This window comes from Apus apus, chromosome 8, assembly GCF_020740795.1.
Source record: "Apus apus isolate bApuApu2 chromosome 8, bApuApu2.pri.cur, whole genome shotgun sequence".
Taxonomy (NCBI): Eukaryota; Metazoa; Chordata; class Aves; order Apodiformes; family Apodidae; genus Apus; species Apus apus.
Genome location: NC_067289.1, coordinates 17,081,215 through 17,099,596, shown reverse-complemented (window position 1 = coordinate 17,099,596; position 18,382 = coordinate 17,081,215). Strand labels below are relative to the sequence as shown.

General features: G+C 41.6%; 1 protein-coding gene across 4 annotated transcripts; it reads left to right on the top strand.

The window, feature by feature from the left end:
* Positions 1-2,549: 2,549 nt before the first annotated feature.
* Positions 2,550-17,365, top strand: LOC127387580 (cytochrome P450 2J4-like). 4 transcript variants are annotated; one of them, XR_007890163.1, is made up of 10 exons: positions 2,550-2,720; positions 3,973-4,135; positions 5,372-5,534; positions 6,602-6,758; positions 8,673-8,849; positions 9,302-9,443; positions 11,152-11,339; positions 12,489-12,630; positions 13,631-13,997; positions 16,594-17,365. XR_007890163.1 is itself a non-coding variant. In XM_051626071.1 (9 exons), exons 1-9 carry the CDS (start codon positions 2,550-2,552, stop codon positions 13,807-13,809), a joined length of 1,473 nt encoding a protein of 490 aa, XP_051482031.1. In that variant the 3' UTR covers positions 13,810-17,365. The 4 variants fall into 4 exon arrangements, 3 of the variants coding, with proteins under 3 accessions (XP_051482031.1, XP_051482030.1, XP_051482032.1); XM_051626071.1 differs by having other exon boundaries at positions 5,385-5,534; positions 6,598-6,758; positions 13,631-17,365; XM_051626070.1 differs by having other exon boundaries at positions 13,631-17,365.
* Positions 17,366-18,382: the final 1,017 nt, after the last annotated feature.

Genomic DNA, 18,382 nt, shown 5'->3' with positions numbered 1-18,382 from the left:
AAATATTATTGTCATTTTTTGTGGTGAAAAGATGTAGCCATGTCAGGTCAGTCCCTGGAGCTGGGGCTTTCAGTGGAGAATGACTCTGCAATATGTCTGTTCTGAACACAAAGACAGATTGACCAGGTAATTTTAGACTGCTGGGACCTTAAAGGTCTTTTCCAACCAGAAGATTCTGTGACCTGAGTGGATGAGGAATCAAAAGCATAGCAATGCATTGTGCAGTTTCCACTGTTAAATTTTATGTATTTGAAGCCTACTCAAAGCGACTGGCTGCTGCTTTGTTCCCAAAGAACATCTTTGGAGATTGTAATTCCTTACATTCCCTCTTATCAAATGTGGTACAGTTTGTTCTTTGTATTTATGTCCCAGCAATGAAATGAAGCATTTGCTTGCTCAAGGGTATCAGGACCATGCTTGTTTGATTGTCAAATCACCTGCACAGCTTTACTTTTGCAAGCATTGGAGTAATCTTCCCAAAACTGACTTCACAGTGTGCTTTTGTGTTCACTAAAAATTGTAACAAAACTTTGGCTTCCTGATAGTTTTCATTGAAGCTTGCCCATCTTGCCTTCTGAGCCCCGTCTTGGGTTACTGTCATTTAGGAAAGCTGAGTTTTCTGTCAAAAATATAAACCCAGCAGGTAATTCTGATAGTGTGTCCAGAAGAGGAGGCATCAGACAGGAATGGATCCATGCCAACACAAGTTTCCTCAGCTTGATTTGGTTTCCAGTATAGCTAATCCAGTGACGTCAGGCACTGGTGTAACTATTCATGCATATGGATTTCAGATGGTTGGAAAATTCTCAAAGCACTGAAACAGGAAGGATGATGGTAACATCTGGTAGGACAGACAGATAGCTGGCTCATTTGGCTTCATCCTGCTTCTGACACTGGTGATTTGAATCTGACTCATGTTCTGTAGGAGGTGGATTAATTTACTGCTGTCAAAATACTGCACCAAGTATGAAGTGTCTAAAACTAAGCAACAGAATATTGACCAAACAGATAAGAGATAAATATGATCAGTTTTCGTCCATTCATGAAATGTATGTAGCTCAGCATTCCTTCTGACTTCAGCTGTCTGCACAAAACTAATTCTCTCCCAATTTTTTCAAAATTTTAAACTTGATATTTTGGTTTGAGTAAATGAGTTTTTCTGATTTGATGTTTTGCTGATCTCAGGCTCATAGTGGGCAGTTGTACTTGACTTGCACTGATTTTAGGAAGGCTGTGGAGCCCACCTCAGCCCATTTCCCACTCTTACTGCCCATCATGTCTTGTTGGTTTTGCACAGATGAGGTGGTAAGACCCCCGTCTTTTTGCATGCTGTCATCAGGGTATAGTGCAGGCATGTAGGTACCTAAAACAGCTGCAAAGCTTGGCTAAATGAAGGAGGTGGACTGATACCACCAAGTCATGTTACCTTCTTGGTATTGCCAGGTTTGCAAAATCCTGCATTTATTAATGTGTTGGAGGGCAGGGCAACATCTTGCTCAGACTTGTACTTCATTTTTAGTGAAGAAACTTTCTCTGTGCAAAACAGTGTAGGATCCTCTAGTATCTGACACGCAGAGCTCTCCCCTTTCTGTGTTTCAAACTCAGTATGAATCCCTTCCTTACCAAAGAACAGATTTTCTGTGTGTCCTGTAAACTTATTGATAAATGGTAATAACAGACAGGATGCTGAAAGTGATTAAAAAATGTAGAAAATAAACCAAGGTAAATAAATTATTCAGTTTGGTTCCATACTAAAAAAAATAAAATAATTACTACTGGAATTTTATATTAATTTTTAAATGTAACAAGTGTTAATATTCTGGGGCTTTGTTATTTGTCTTGTGAGTTTTTAAGCATTCTTTCCATGTCATGAATCTTCATTCAATGAAACTTTCCAGTAAATGGAAAAAATAAAAGTGTTTGAACACTCAAGGACAGGTTTTCAGAAACTACATGGAACAACGTTGTGAGCTGTGTGTACAGGCAGGCAAATCTGAACTTACAACCACACTTCATGATAAGTCAAATAATGCTTGAGACTAAAGCACCTGGAAAATCTAACCTATTTTAACCAATGTGCAACACTCCTAATGTGAATTCAGTGATTCTGGGTTGAACAACTTTTAAAGTTCCCAAGGCGGATGAAGCTGAGTTTCACTCATCTCATGTCCAGTGGTCAACAAGTGCTCTCACCCGGTGTCAATCCAGTCCAGGTCTCCCAATTCACACCAGCAGTTCCCTAACACATGCTTCTGGACAAATACCTGGAGTAGAAGTGATTGCATTTTCTCATACTGTGGCTTGCTGCATCCAGCCAGGTGTGCTTTTGGTCAGGGATCAGCTCAACCTGTCTCAGCATAGGAAATGTAGGAGGTGCATGGAAATGGTAGGCAGTGGTAAAGAGGGAGGGATGGGCAGGAGGGAAAGGAACCAAGACTTTACAGAACCTTCAGTCTACAGAGAGAACTGGTGGAACAAGAAGGAGCATCACTTTTTCCAAGCTCCAGTACCTGCTTTTTATAGAGACAAGCTGATAAATCAGCTCTGAAATGCTGACACTAAGTCAAGGTTTGGTAGTCCTGATCATTTTTCTGTTAATTGTTGAGTTTTTCAGACTGCGAAAGGCATGCAAGCAATTCCCCCCTGGACCAACTCCTCTCCCATTGGTTGGAAACTTTGTGCACCTGAACTTTCAGTTTCATCGGGATCTTCTCATGAAGGTATCTCTTTAAAAATGCTCTTAATTGGTTCATTTTAGTCACAGTATAAACAAAATGGATACTTTAATAGCAAAGTGAAGTTTTTAAGTCTTAGAGAGTTACAGACAAGGTATGGACATATGAAGATCAACTTGATTCCTAGATTCAGGTCACCTTATGCGGAATACATAATCTTGTGAGAAACTTAATGTCTTTAAGAATCAAATAAATTTGGGGACAGGGTTTCTGACTTGTTATTAAAGTCTAAGAATAACAATAATTGAAAAGATGCTCCTCCATTGCTGCTAAGTCCATACGTGTTACTTTTTAAAATTCTGGTGCATTGGCACTGTTTAATTGGATCACAGAGTGGGTAATATGATGCTCGTGTATGTTTGCTTGTAATATAAAAAGGTCATCTCCTTTTCAGTGCCTCCCTCTACCCTGGCAGTAATTCTTTTAGTGGTTTGCAGGTGACCTCTAACTCAGACCTGTGCTGGAGACAGTTGGCAGAGGTCACTGAGTTCAGTGCAGACCCTGATAGTCAGTGATGCTGTAACAGGGAGAGGAATGTTATAAGGAGAAGCAATTGAACAGGGTGATCAATTTGGTGTAATTCTGCTGGCACCTTAGACAGTGTCTACCACCTGTTTTGTGTCATCGTAGGTGTGTTGGAGCAGAGTCCCATTCTTGGAAAAAGCTTTTTGATTGAATTTCATCTGTCATACACCTGTCCCTCCTTGGATACTTCTGCTGTCTCTAACAGCCAGTGCTCTCCTCAGTACTGTGAGGAAACCCTGGAGACAGCTGCAGCCCACTGGCACCTCATGGCTGTTTAGTAGTTTCTGTCTCTGCATCCTCTCCTGGAGCACACAGATGGAGTGGGTTCAATCAGTGGGTTTCCTTTGGCAATGGAAGGGCTAGCGGGAGGCACAGAGCTCCAGAGAGGGGCAGGGTGGGGATGTTCAGTTAGAAGAGTGCAGATGTTTGGGTTGGATGTGATGCAATGTAAAAGTTTTCTTCCTTTTGCTGCAGTGTTGCTGCAGGCTGTGCTTTGAAAAGAAAAATCACTTTCCCCTGGGTAAATACAATTGGCTGCTGAAAGCCTTGTTCTCAGAAAAACAAGTGTCTCTACTTCGAGGTGTAATTATATTTGTGGGGATGATGTTCTCAGTACACAACAGGCTGTTGGGCCAGTGCATAGCAGCTGCAGTGCCTGTTTGAGCTATGTGGGCTTTTATCTGCTCTTTTCTGCCACTTTTTCCACTTACAGTTGGCAGAAACTTATGGTAACATCTATACTTTGTGGTTCGCGTGGAACCCAGTGATCATACTGAATGGGTATCAGGCTGTGAAGGACGGCATGACCACACACCCTGAAGATGTTTCTGGGCGGATGGTGTCTCCTTTCTTCAGAGCTTTGGCCAAAGGAAAAGGTGAGATTTTCCTCCCAGGAAACTAGTGACAAGACAAGAGGGCATGGCCTGACGTTGTGCCAGGGGGGATTTTGGTTGGATATTAGGAAGCACTTCCTCACGGGGAGGGTGATTAGACATTGGAATGGACTTCCCAGGGAGGTGGTGAAGGTACCATCCCTGGATGTGTTCAAAGAAAGACTGGAGGTGGCACTTCATGCCATGGTCTAGCCAATGTGGCGGTGTTAGGTCATAGGCTGGACTTGATGATCTCAGAAGTATTTTCCAGCCTTGGTGACTCTGTGCTTATTCATCAAACATTTAATAGTGGCTGCAAACACAGTAATGAGGGTGAGCAGGAGGGTGTTACAGGTCTCTTGCTCATGGTGGAAGGTATTTGGCAACCATAACATATACTGTTGGCAAACAAGGTTTGCAGTCATGTGACCTACAACAAAATCATGTGCAGCAAATTATTCTATCAGGAGGCCAAGATCACATCCATCTGGAACACAGTAAAAATGTCACCTAGAAACAACCTGAGCTGGAGTCTTGTCCAGGCTTGGGAAAGCTCAGTACTCCCTCCAGGTATTTGGAGATAGAGATAAGATCCTCCCTGAACCTCCTCTTCTCCAGGCTTTGTTTGTGAGAGTGCCTCTGACACACAGAAATCCACCTCTCCTTAGTGTGTATTTCAGCAGTTTGCAGTCTTCTTTTTCCTCTCCTGCATTTGCTCTATGAAAGCAAATGCAAGTCGTTTAAAGCCAGGCAAAGCATCACTAGCACAGCAGCACTTTAGGGCTCTTCAAGTAACCACTAGTGCATTTTGTCAGTGGAGTGATCTCCCTTCCAGAGGGCAAACAGAGCCCAAATGTCACTGATTGTTCACTTTCATCACCTTGTCCCACAAGCGTCACATTTATTGATCTGTATCTTTTCTTGAGCATGATGACTTCAGTATGGCTAAAGCACATCTTCTGAAAAGGCATCTTAAGGTGTTTTGTTTTTTTTTTTTAAGACATCAAGAAATGGAGCAGTCAGCAAATCCTTAGATTGCTCTTTTAAAAGGTTAACTACAATCAATATTAAGAATGTGATCTAGTCATAACATGGGTATGTTTGGCTATGATTCTGGTTACTGATAACTTCACCTAAAGATGCTTGTGTCCCAGTGTATTTCCTTATTTACTCCATGTATTTTATAATATATTTTTAGATTAATTGTTCATATCTATGGCAAATTATTTAATATGCTAGATAACACCCTCAGGTATTATACTGGCAAATGGTCACTCTTGGAAGCAGCAGAGACGCTTTGGGATAATGACTCTACGCAATCTGGGAATGGGGAAAAAAGGCCTGGAGTATCGAGTGCAAGAGGAAGCCTCTCACCTGGTGGAGGTCTTCATGAACCTGAAAGGTATCTATCTGCTAAGAAATCTGACACTTTCCAGTCCTGGATCCATATCTTCAGTATGCAAACTCAGCTACCTCTTTCTAGGTAATTGCAGAGCGGTGTATCCAAATTTACCAAAATCCAAAGACCAGATAAAGTGTAATATCACAAGTGGGAATGTCTTTTTTAAAAAGCTGCTAATGAACCTAATGAAGTTGGGAACTTCTAAAATTCTACTTTCATGGGCTGTCTGTCTATAATAACAGTTGTACAATGTAACAATGTCCTTTAACTGCACAGTCCAGCCATCCTCAGAAGGTCACTGAAGAGCATTGCAGAGCTCAGTCATTTCTCCAAACCTTTAAATTTCAATGACATTAGGTGCCATGAGATAAACTGGATCATTTAAGGTCTGTCTGTCACAGGAACTATTGGCAAGAGAATCGAAGAAAGTAGGAGGTGGGAGGGAACTTAAGTAGATTATCAGATTCATCCTAGAGTACAAGCCACGTTCATTTCTATCCAAGCCATTTTTGATGGATGTTTTTCTCCTAATTTCACACAAATTATCAGACAGAGATCTGATGATCTGCTGTTCACAGCTGAGACTGTAATTTTATTATGTAAACTTTGCAGTTTTCATCCATCTATTCTGTTTCTTAAACCTTCCAAAGTTCCTTCAGTCTTTCCTCCTAAGTTTTTTACATTTTTGAATGTCAGTCACTCTCTCCTCTTCATTTATCTCTAGTGACATTTCCTCCTCATTTCTGACACTGGTCTTCTTCCACACATCTAAGAACAGCAGATTTTATAGGATATTCTCTGATGGATCTTGGCTGTACAACGTTATTTCATGGGAAGGGCTATGGAATTGTTTTAGAGCTATGAGGAAACAGTTCAACAGTCCTTTGCTCTGAGACTATGTTTGTTTCTCAGGAATTGTTATTAATGCCACATCTCTATCCCCCTTCATGCCCCAGCTGGATAAAGAAAACATTTTATGTACTTTCTAATACATCTTGTCCTATCTGTACAAGGAACACCTGAAGAAAACATTGAGAGTGAAAACCGTTTACTGTGTTTGCAGGAAGACCTGTGGATCCTTCTTTCGCTCTTTTCCATTCTATTTCAAATGTAATTTGTGCACTGGTTTTTGGATATCACTTCTCTGATGAGGACAAAACCTTCCATGAACTGCTCAGTGCCACAGAGTATTTATTCAGATTTGTAGGTAGCTTTATTCATCAGGTGAGTAAATAATATGTTTTGTTTTTTTTTTTTCTAAAATAGGTAGAAAACAAACTTGGAGATACAAAAATGTGTCTCCACTAAATATGGAGCAACTGGCAAATGCAAACTGGGAGCTAAGAGGTGTCCTTGCAGACCTATTACTGCCTCCTTGGCTTTGAGGCCATTTTTAAGAGCTCTCTTGTTTCTTTGCAAGTTTAGGGGACATCTCTCTGTTGACTCATGGCTTTAAGTCTTGCAGCATTTCTGAGACTGTTAACAGAAGCCGTTAAACTTAATTTGAGACTGTGTGTGCTCCTCCCACCTCTGTTTACTAATCTCTCTCAAAAAAAAGTGTATAATTGAATTCACTGTTCTGTTTTCTATTACTCTGCAAATTGTATGCTGACAATTTTATTATTTTCCTCTCTCACAAATAATAAAATATTCGTTATGAATCTTTCCACTGTTCATTATAGCTTGCAATTCCCATGCTACAAAAACAATACATACCTTCTCTGACAGGCTCACAGTTCAACTTCTGTCAGAGGCTTTTTGGTAGGTACCTTCCACAACATACCATAAAAGCCAACTTTGCACTTGAAGTGTCTTGAAGTACTCTTGAAAACTTCCCCATGAATTAGACTTTGTGGTTTAGACCCTTAAAGAGGGACAAGCTGGGTGTAATGGGGACTGTGGATGGCATAGAAAATTCCATTGACATTTGAGTTTTATAGGAAAAGGCAGACAACTAAAACACTGATGTTGTAGTAAACCTTTTCAACAAATCTATCATATGAGAGTAGCACTATACAACTTTCCCATAGTCAAAATTAGAGAAATAGATTAAATTTGTGGGTGATCAAAGCCAGGAAAACTTGTCAATACAGAGGAGGTTCAGGATATCCTGCTGCAAGAGCTTGCAAGCACTGTGGATTGGAGTTAGAAGAATGGAACAAGTTGTAAAAGTACAAAATTAAATTATGAAACATATTAGGAATTAACAGGATTAATATCTGCCATGAGCTTAGAACATTTAAATGCAAAGGTTAAGAGGAAGGAGTCTGGTGTAAACTAGCAGATAACAGATGTAAAAGGCAAACAGAGTCTGTTTCCAGCACTGTTTTCTCTGTGGATCCAGAGAAGTGTTTAAGTAGGTTCTGGCAATAATCTGTGGGACCTATTCTAGGGTCTTGGACACGTTATGTTGTGAGTCTGGAGTGAAAAAAATGTAGAGAAGTGTTAATGGGGTAACCTACAAACTATCACTTAAATTAGAGAGACTTTGCTTGTTAGGTCTGAAAGAACAAAGAGAGGAGATGGAAATGCTGTTTGCTTGGCAGGTGGAATAGCAAAGAGAGAACTATCCAAGCTAGAGGACAATACTTTCAGCTGAAAGATGTGTGTATAAATACTCTCAGCAGACTGAAGGGACAATATTTCTAACTATGAGGACAACTATTGGTCCTATAGCAGCCACAAAGGCTCTGATAGGGGAAATTAAATTAGCCCTTAGAGTGATACCCAGTCTACACTTCCATTCTGTGAGCTTCACAAATTCCACCAGTTACTTGAGGCTCCAGACTTGTCAGCCTTAGTAGCCACACAGTATCCAGAAAGAATGTCCTTATATTTTGAGTATGAGGGAGGCAGGGTCCCCAGCAGTGCAGGAGTAAGGTTATCTAGTGATCAGCATGAGTCAAGTAAACTTACTGCCACAAGCAGAGTATTGTCAGTACTGCCTTGACCCCAGGAGTATGTCGAAATTACTAGTAAAGTTTTCCCACATTATAGGAAAAATCTACTCAAAGCAATGCTGATTTGTTTATTCCAGTATCAACATTTCCAGACAGGGCAGTTTGGCCTTTTGGTGTTTCCAAAAGCAGCTTCCTTACTGGCAGCTATTTCACACTACCTCTTGTGTCACTCCTGCAGCTGTATGAAATCGTCCCCTGGCTGATGTCCCATCTGCCTGGGCCTCACAAGAAAGCATTATCCTGCTATGATGTCCTGAGCTCTTTTGCAAAGAAGGAGATCAGAAGACATGTGGAGAGAGGGATACCAGATGAACCACAGGATTTCATTGACTTTTACCTGGCTGAGATGGAGAAAGTAAGTGTTCATTCTGCCTGATTACACATTTACGGAGTGTAAGGTTGAACAGACTATTAAATCAACCAAGTCTGACCACTTCTATCATAGCTTCTTACATTTTAGAGGCTTCTCAATGTGGACGCAGTAGCTTAGGACTTGCTAACTCATGTATTTCAGAAATGTATCCAGTTTTATGTTTTGGTTGCATGAATGAATTGCCACAAAGTATGTTAGTGTGACTTCATGAGCTATCCTCTGCTTTCCATAAAAATCCATGTGTATACTTCAATCCTGTAGTAAATGGGAGACAGTTTATGCCTGTAGGTTACATAACTTTGGTAGACCACCTTGTTTTCTACAGCAGGTCACCTCATGTTTACAATGGGATTAAATACACATGCGTAGATAATGACCCTGAAATAACTGACATGCTGCCTTGGGTTTCTTTAACTTTTTGTCATCACCTACAGTCTAAAGATGGAGGCAAGCCCAAGTATGATGAAGACAATTTGATATGTATCATAAATGATCTTTTCCTCGGTGGATCAGAGACCTCAAGCACAACCTTGTACTGGGGACTGCTCTTTATGATAGTGAATCCAGACATCCAAGGTGAGGGGGATTCTTGCTGTGAGGTGCTGTGTGGGTACTACAAATGTTAATGATGGCAGAATACAATGAATTGCAGGCACAAAAGCCACCAGTTGAGCCTGGCTCTCACTCTACGTAAACACAAAGAATGGAGCAGAGGAAACAGTCAGAGACCCATCCTTATTACCTGACCAAACCTGCTGGCTGAAGACACTTGCAGTGAGACAGAAGTTAGCTCTTTGCAGTGAGCAGTTGGTGAGGTGCTCCGTGTGGAGAGGTTGTGGGCTGACTGAGGGCAGCAGAAATGGAGATCAGAGCCCTAATATTAGTCCTGTCTGCGCCAGACATCCTTCAGATATGAGGAGTGCTACATCTTTGCTGTGTTTACCACATGGTCAGCCCATGCTTTCTTCCCTGGCACAACACTACTTGCTGAGCACACCAATGCTCCTAAAAACCCACTGGATCTTTTACTGAAGAAACCAGCTGCACAGATCTTGGCAGGTTTCCACAACTGCAAAGGGGCAACCTTCCTTAGGGCTGCAGGTTGCCCTAAGGAAGCCCACGGTCCTGGTAGAGATAGATGGCTGCCTCTTCACAAATCTTCTCAGGAAACAGGTGGAGAGATGCATGCTAATTTGCACAGTGCAAATCCATGTACTTCCTTTCAGAATTCAGTGACTCCTTTTTGTCTTTGCTGAGTGCTCCATGCCAAGGCTAGGCAGTGGGCATCCATGGAACATGGGTTGCTCAGGGGTGGCCTCAAGGTTTCAGTAGAGCATATTCTGTGTGTAAAGGGCTGATGGTGTTAGCAGCTGGTCTTTCAATAACCAGTAAAGTTTGTTGCAGTTTGCTCACAAGGCAGCACGCAATCCTTGGGAGAAAACAAAACATGAATGTGGAACATCTGCAAGGGAAAGGAAAACTATAGAAATAAGGAAGTTTAAGAGTATGCTTCTGGCTGCCAGATATGTAGGGGTGGTGTTTTAAGGCAAGAACTGTTGGCAGTACACACAGTCACAGTCTGAGCTAATATTGCAAAAGAGGTTGTTTATCAATTTAACACCAGGCTGAGTCTCCTCATCCACGTCTATGTCAGGAAAAGAAAGGATATGGCCAGGATTTAAGAAGTTGGGTATTCCTGGGGTTGGTGGCTCTTCCATCTGGTGTGCTTGACCACTGAAAGCGAGGCAGGTACCTGCAGCCTCAGCAGGAGGCTGAAAAGGCTGTTTCTTTGAGTGCATACTTGCATCCAAGGTTCTAGGCTGATTCAGGCTGTTGCTTGTTCATGCAGTATGTTGCCATACTTGGATCAACTCTGCTCAACTCATCTCTTGCACTGGGAGTTGATATCCAAGGCATTTATGTCAATTTGTAAATAAGATTTAGAATTTGAGATAAGGTGAACAAAGCAATCCCTTAATACCTTCAAGCATGAAGCTGAGTGACCTGCCCTACACCCACTAGGCATTCTGTAAGATAATGGCAGAGCTGGAGTAAGTACAATATAGTGCTTGCTGTTGATTCTGGACCCCACTGTTGTGGTTTTTTTTCCTGCTTATTTTTATTTTCATATATGAAATTCAAGCATTAGTTCATATTAAATCACAGGTTATAGACTTAATGTACTATGTTGAAATAATACATTTTCCTGTTGCTCTAAGAAAAGAGACGAGTAAAAATATTTTATGCATTTTTTTCACCTGCAATGGTGAATCTTTCTCCACAGAGAAGGTGCAGAAGGAGCTGGATGCTGTTTTGGGTCCTTCCCAGTTAATTAGCTATGAAGATCGCAAAAAACTGCCCTACACAAACGCTGTGGTCCATGAGATCCAGCGCTTCAGCAACATTGTCTTTGTTGGCATGCCCCGAAGGTGTGTGAGGAACACCACGTTGTTAGGATTCCCCATCAAAAAGGTACAAGTCTCTGTTCTTTCTTCAGCACAGAGAGGTTTTATCTTTTATTCCAGTTTTGTAACCCATTTTCCATCTGTAAGCTATTCTCCATATAACCCAGGAATGTGGTGCCTGGGGAAGAGTTACCATTTGTCTCCATGATTGAAATAAGTCTCTTGCTCAGCATCTTGATGCTCAGACAGCTGATAAGACCCCTGCCCCTGCCACAGATACCTTGAGCTCCTGCCTTGCTGATCCACAGCACAACTGGAGAGACCAGCCAAGGTTGGACTGAGAGGAGAAACTGGTTTGCTAAAGCAATGGTTAAGATGTCTGTGCTCAACTTGGCACTGCCAGCACTCCTGGGAAGACTTGTGAGAGGATGGCTTGTAGCTCCACTCACTCCATGAGATAAGGGACCTGCTTGAAGAGACTGTCAGCTACAGCTGACAGTGAGGGAGTGGCTCCCAAATACTGCCTGAGGCACGTGTTCACAGATAGTACGGCATTTTTTAGAGTGACATAAACTATGTTGGGTGCCAGTTCTCACTGTAAAACACTAGCAAGAAACAGGAATTTGTTGCTTTTATTGCAAGAGAGATGGGAGAGGTCAGTACCATTACTGGCATCCAGGACTGGTCCCACCTAACTCATTTTGTGGTGAAGGTTTCACTCTATTCTGTCTGCGTCTGACAGCCAGGTGGCTAAGGCACACAAACTGGTCTGCTGGGAACATCTAGTAAAGAAAAAGCCTGAGGTACTACTGCTAAAAGGGCTGAGATGTTGTCAATGAAGTATTGTGGTTATTTCTGGATGCATTTTTCTCTCTCTGAAGCCTGAAGGACGTTTCCAATGCTAGCACCTGAATATCAACAAAAGGGTCCTACTAGGAGTGTTATTAAGAGTAGTAATAAAAGTGGTCAAAATGCAGTTGTACCAACATCACTAGTGCTGTTAACACCCATTGGCATAGCTCCACGGCTGAAAACCAGTAATTTCCAACTCAGAAAATGATCACAAACTCCAGTTTTCTAGGGAAATGGTCTTCTAACCACATAGTATCTGCTCATTATAAAGATAAGGCAACAAGCAGCAGTTTTATCTGCCAGGCAGAAACAGATGGGTGAGAGGCTAGTAGCTGGAACTGAATCAACAGTTTTTTCCTTGCAGAGTACTATCATTATGCCAAATATAGCATCTGTTCTATATGACCCTGAACAATGGGAGACACCTCGACAGTTCAACCCTGGCCATTTTCTGGATAAAGAAGGAAACTTCATACCTCGAGAAGCCTTCTTACCATTCTCAGCAGGTAAATGCACTGGCAGTTTGAACTGACCCAACAGATTAGATGGAGAACACAAAAGTGTGAGACTATAGTATTTTTTCAGATAACTACTTCTATCTCTGCTGTTTGCTGCTTTTAAAGAAGAGTACTGGCTTGTATCTGCTAAGGGAGATGCTTCTGTGCTGTCAGCCCCCAACCTGCTTTTAGGACAGTGTAGTGGGAATCCCACTTGAGGTCCTGAACCTCTTAGGCTTATTTCACACTGTGCTCATCCACAAGCTTTTTCTGTAGTATTCTTCAGATGTTGGGGTTTTCTTTTCCTGAAAAGCAATGTGTTTTGTTGGTACTGGAGTAACTTGCAATCCCTTTTAAAGGAATAAGCTGAAAGAAGAGTAGAACGCATCCTGGTAAAGAAAGGATTAAGTTCTTGCTTACGGAACTGAAAATCCAGTTGCAGAAGAAGCAAATAATGTAACAGTGCACAGTTAGAAAATACACTCAGCAGTAAAGTTCTGTTGGCTTTTTCTTTCCTTTTATTTCTCTGCTAATCTGGAAATGGCTCATGCCATTGGTTCCAATAAGGAACTCTTGGAAATGAACATTAGACCTCTTGCTTTGCCTGTGAAGTGATCAAGACTTTGCTCAATTGCAACTGCCAGTGCTAAGTAATTTTGACCTGCTGACCTTAACTTGCTAAGAAAGCATGTGCAAACAGTTGCCAGATTCTTGTGTATGACCTTGTAGTTCAACATCTCCTGTAAAAGGAAAATAATTTTCTGCCAAGTCAAGCAAGAAATGATGATGATACCTGAGGGATTTTCACTGAGATTTTCATTTGGCGTCTTAACCTATGACACTGGATGGGATCTTTCTGAGAAAGAATTCATAATGTTTTAGCTCTGTGGCTTTCATGATCCTGGCCTTGAACAAAAAACCCCCTCTGCTTATAACAAGAATGAACAAAGTGATTATGAAACTAAAAAATTCCTAGGTACTTACTGTCCTTCCCTGGCTCCTTCTGCAGGGCACCGTGTGTGTTTGGGGGAGCATCTAGCAAGGACCGAGCTCTTCATTTTCTTTGCCAACCTGCTGCGGGCCTTCACCTTCCGGCTGCCAGAGGGGGTGACAGAGATCAGCACGGAGCCCATTCTGGGGGGCACGCTGCAGCCCCACCCCTACAGGCTCTGTGCCATTCCACGCTAGGCTGCAGCAGGTCACAGACCAGCAGGAGGCAGCCACCTGTGCCTCAGTGAATTTCCTCTCAAATGTATAATCCTGCTTCTACTACCCAGGACACCGATATTAATCTATCCCAGGGCTATTCAGAAGGCGGATGCAAGCCAAGATCCAGACTTCCAGTACTTTTGGTCTGGTCCTTGTGAAAGTCCCAGGTATTCTCCCAAGGATCTTAATCATGTTCTCCTCTTGGACAGCATGTAAAGCAAGACACTGTGGTTCCCAGCTGAAGCCAATGTGCTGTGTCTCCTCATCCTAGCCCAGCAGAATGGCCATGATGCCATTCCTGAGCAAACCTCAGTAAAATCCAGCAGAGGATCTCAGCAAGAGCCAAATCGGTGTAATTGCTATGAATGGTTTGATGACCTCAAATGATCTGGCTCTGGAAAACACACTTTTAAAGCCCTGTTTTGCTTTTACTGTCCTGACCTTAGACACTTCAATTTGTTGACAGGTTGCAAATTAAAAAATACATTAGAATGTGAGTACATTAAGTTTGAATTTGATGTAAGTATGTCCCATATTGAAGATAAAGGGATTCAATCTAAAGTTGAAGAAACTTAAATTTGGGGTTTTCTAGCAATGTGAATGTGTGACTTAGCAGCCTGATCGTTGCTATAAGGTATTGCCAGGTGGTTTGTTGTTTGGTTTATTGTTTTGGATTTTTTTTAATGAACTTTCTGTGATGTAGAATCATGCCCATTATCAATCCTGCTTGGACTAGGCAGAAATATGGGATGAGATAATCACTTTGTCAGTGGGTTTCACTGCTAACTTTGCAGCAGAGGAGTGTAGAGACTTTGGAAGGCTGTCTTAACAACCAAATGATCCCCGTTTTCTCTGGGCCCTTTTTTCCTCCATTACAACTCATAACATACTTCCTGCACTCCATTAAATCTCTTTCCAGTCCTTCTCCAGTTTCAGTTCCTACTCCCACCTGCCCTTTACCCATATAAACCCTGTTTCAGGATTCACCTTCCCCTTTGGTTTCCCACCACTCACATCTTTTCATCCTGTCAAGCTTCTGTCTCCTCTGACCCCTTTCTGCACAAGTATTAGTAGAGGAATCAGTGCTGAGCTGAACACAATGACCAGTGTGTTTTCAGGAGGGAGCTTGGAAGATCTGATTTATTTGTACTTAAAAGAGGTTCCAGACCAAGAAAAGAACACAGTGACTGCTACAGAGGGCGCTCTGGAGGTAACTCAGTTGAAGAAAAGAGGATGACTCGATGCAGGAATTCTCGAGTATCTACCACTTAATGTAGCTGCTCTCTGACACTGATTCAATTCCAGACTGAGATAGTTTAGGAATGCAGCTGGAGGTGACAGCCAACTTTCAGCCGTAGCTTTTTTAAAGAAAAGTGCTGTAGTACTCTTGAATGCAAATCACTTTTGGAAAGGTTTCAAATGTTGGAGTTGAGTAGAGCTGTCTGTAAACACTGCCATAAACTTAGGGTTGAATTTGTATGAGGACCAAAAGTGCTTTTAATGTTGGAATATAAACTATTTATAATTAAATCACTGTGGAGCATCTGAGCTTCCTGAATTTCAAATGGAGGAGAACATGACTAATAAGAAGTGAGCACTAGTAAAGGTAAGGCTGAGTTGGACCAGAGCCTGGCATGCCTTGTAGCTCTGACAGTGGTCTGCTCCAGCACAGCCCAGTGTCTGCAGGCTGACTGGGCTGGAAGGGGAATCAGGCCAGTAAGGGGTTTCACAACAGCAACAGCTGTCATAAATAATTCAACCGGTTACTCTACACAACATAATAAATACTGCACCAGGACCTACACACCTCTGCTCAGCCTCCTTTCCAGCTTTATCTGCACTTGTCTTACACCCTGTACTCCCACACCTGTTCCTCTCCATTAACCCTGCTAGAGATTATGTCTCTCACTGCCTCTGCCCTCTCCTCTTGTCATCTTGCCATTCACTGAAGAAGATTAATTATATGAATCACAGAATTACCTTACCTTGGTTGGAACAGACCTTCAAGGTCTTGTGCAAAACCTTTATGCAAGTTTGGTAGATTTTGCATCCATCCAAGGATTAAAAGCAAGAGTTGATGCTTTTTCCCTTCTGTTCAAACTGGTAGTCTGGTTTGTGGCAGAGGCTCGGGCTGAACTACTGTTGATGATCCAGTGTATCTGAAACAAGTGAATCACCAGCATGTAGTGGGGTAACCTGACATTTATGGGATTAAATTTAGAAAACTACTGTCCATACCACCAGCACTGCACATTTGGGGAAACCACTTCTGTACTTTTGAGGAGGTCTAGAAAACTCTGAGCAGACAGGCAACAGAAAAGGAAATGTTCACACTCTTCCCAGTGGAAGGGCTGGCAGGTGTCAAATGCAACAAAGAGGGAGATTGATTAGAAGAACCAGAGGGAATTGCACTGTATATGCCATATTGGTAAGGTATTCCTCATTACAGGACATTGAGCTAAACATTTATTTCTATTCAAAAGCAACTGAATACATTTTGAGCAGGAAAATTTCTTTTGGGATGTTTCATGTTTCTGGTTTGTCCTGTTTATTACAAACTTTCCTAAGGCATCTCATATCATGTGCTGTCAGAAATGGAACATAAGACTAGCTGAACTTTCATCTGACACAGCTGTGCTCAAGTTTTATGTTTTATGGCATTTACTCAGAATTAAGATAGTTCAATATTTATCTTATTTCAATTTGAACATCTATTATCACAACCTTATATTTTCCAGTTGAACAAGTTGCTCTTACTTTCAGACAGTGCCTTGACCAAGTGCGTGATGAGACACGACTTGTGAGACTAGAAAAAGATGCTCATCCAAGAAACTTGTAACCCTGAAGTAGAAGCCAAAATTCACTTAATGTTATTCATTTGCCTTTGATTAAAGGTCTTGCTGCTGGCTCTTCTCAAAGCCTGATTTATTCATTTGCCAGATGTCTTCAGGTGAGACAAATGAATTGTGAACAGATTTTCTTCAGTAGCAGAATTAAATTTCTGGTTAAAAACCAAAGGGATAATATGCTGATTGAGTTAAGGTTACACTTCATTTACTGCATTGTTAAGGAGCCATGTGTCATCAGATGAACTGGGAACTGTGGGAAAACCAAGATGATGAAATCCATCCCCATAAAATCTTCACGCTGTAAATGTCAGTATCTGCTCACTTCTTTTTTTAATCTTCAGTACCTCCATTGTATTTCCCATTGTGAAATGCTACATTAATTACATTTGCAGCTGAATTAGATTGAAAGAAACAACAAGCATCAGTGTCATGCAAGAAGAGATTTATGGACATTTGGAGACAGTTGAGTTTCAACATGAGAAAAATACAGTTAATGTACATGAAAAAATTACTCCAAACTCAAATATTCAGAGGATGAGAGAGAAAAGGAAAGATCTAGGTGCATATGCAGAACCACACTGCAGAATAAAGCAAGAGCATCCTTTTGAGAGTAAGACTGCATAAGGAATATCTGGTTTACTTCTGGGTGTCTGTTAAAGCTAATGATACAGGCCAGACAGATCAGATGAGCCTCAACACAGTGATTGGAGGACAAGGAATGACAAATATGGAGCCTGAAGAATGGCTTTGCCAATTGATTTCTCCTTGTTCCAGACATCCACAGGAAATAAAGCAATGACTTTTTAAAGACACAGCAGCTATGAGCCCTATTTTTTAGTCCAAATCAAAAGGATTTCAATTTTTTTCTCTCCCCACGTACATGGAATAAAATTTCCACTCAAAATACCTTTTATAATTTCCCTCTCTGGGGGAGAGGCAAGTTCCAGGAGAAGCTGAGAGACTACAGTGCACTAGGTGAGAAACAGCTGATGGAAAATTGTCTTATACTGAAAAATTTCAGCCCAGCAGCCCCTGCCCTGCTGAAGGGTCCAGAAGAGGAAAATTACAAAGAGTGTAGAGAAGTGGTGGGAAGAAGAAAAGCCTCTCCTACTGCTGAAGAGGTTCAGATTTCTTCCTGGTCAGTATTGAGAACAGGGAGCATTTAGCAGTTCCAGTTTTTCTTTCCCGGTCTAGCATTATCTGAGCTGTGACGACCAAAGACCAGCTCCTCTACCCACCACTCAAACAGGCTTCAGGCTGTGTTGGTTTCAGATGGCAACACAGCCAACACAATACATGGAGGAAGTTACACAATTTATATATTTAAAGTAGGTACCAGATAAATTATCAAATAATCAACAGATGCCATGTAAATAGAGTATTATATGTGGAATAATGCTGTATCTGTAGCTTACTCTTGCGAAAATATAAGTCACTGCCAGAGTCAATGGAAAAAAAGTGTGAATTTAGGGGAGCCTTCTGAGCCTGAGAGGGAATGAAAATGGAGTGTTGTGACTCAGCCAAACCCAGTTAAGAAAGCAAAATTTTCACCCTCAGGGAACAATGAAGTCAGTTTGAAAACCTTTAGTTTATTGTTGCAAGCACAGGCAGGCTAAAGGAGAGATTTTCAAGTTCAAATGAAGTTGCAGAGGTAAAGTGGTATGATATTTGGCAGTACTGTACTTCCAAAGAAATCTGTGATG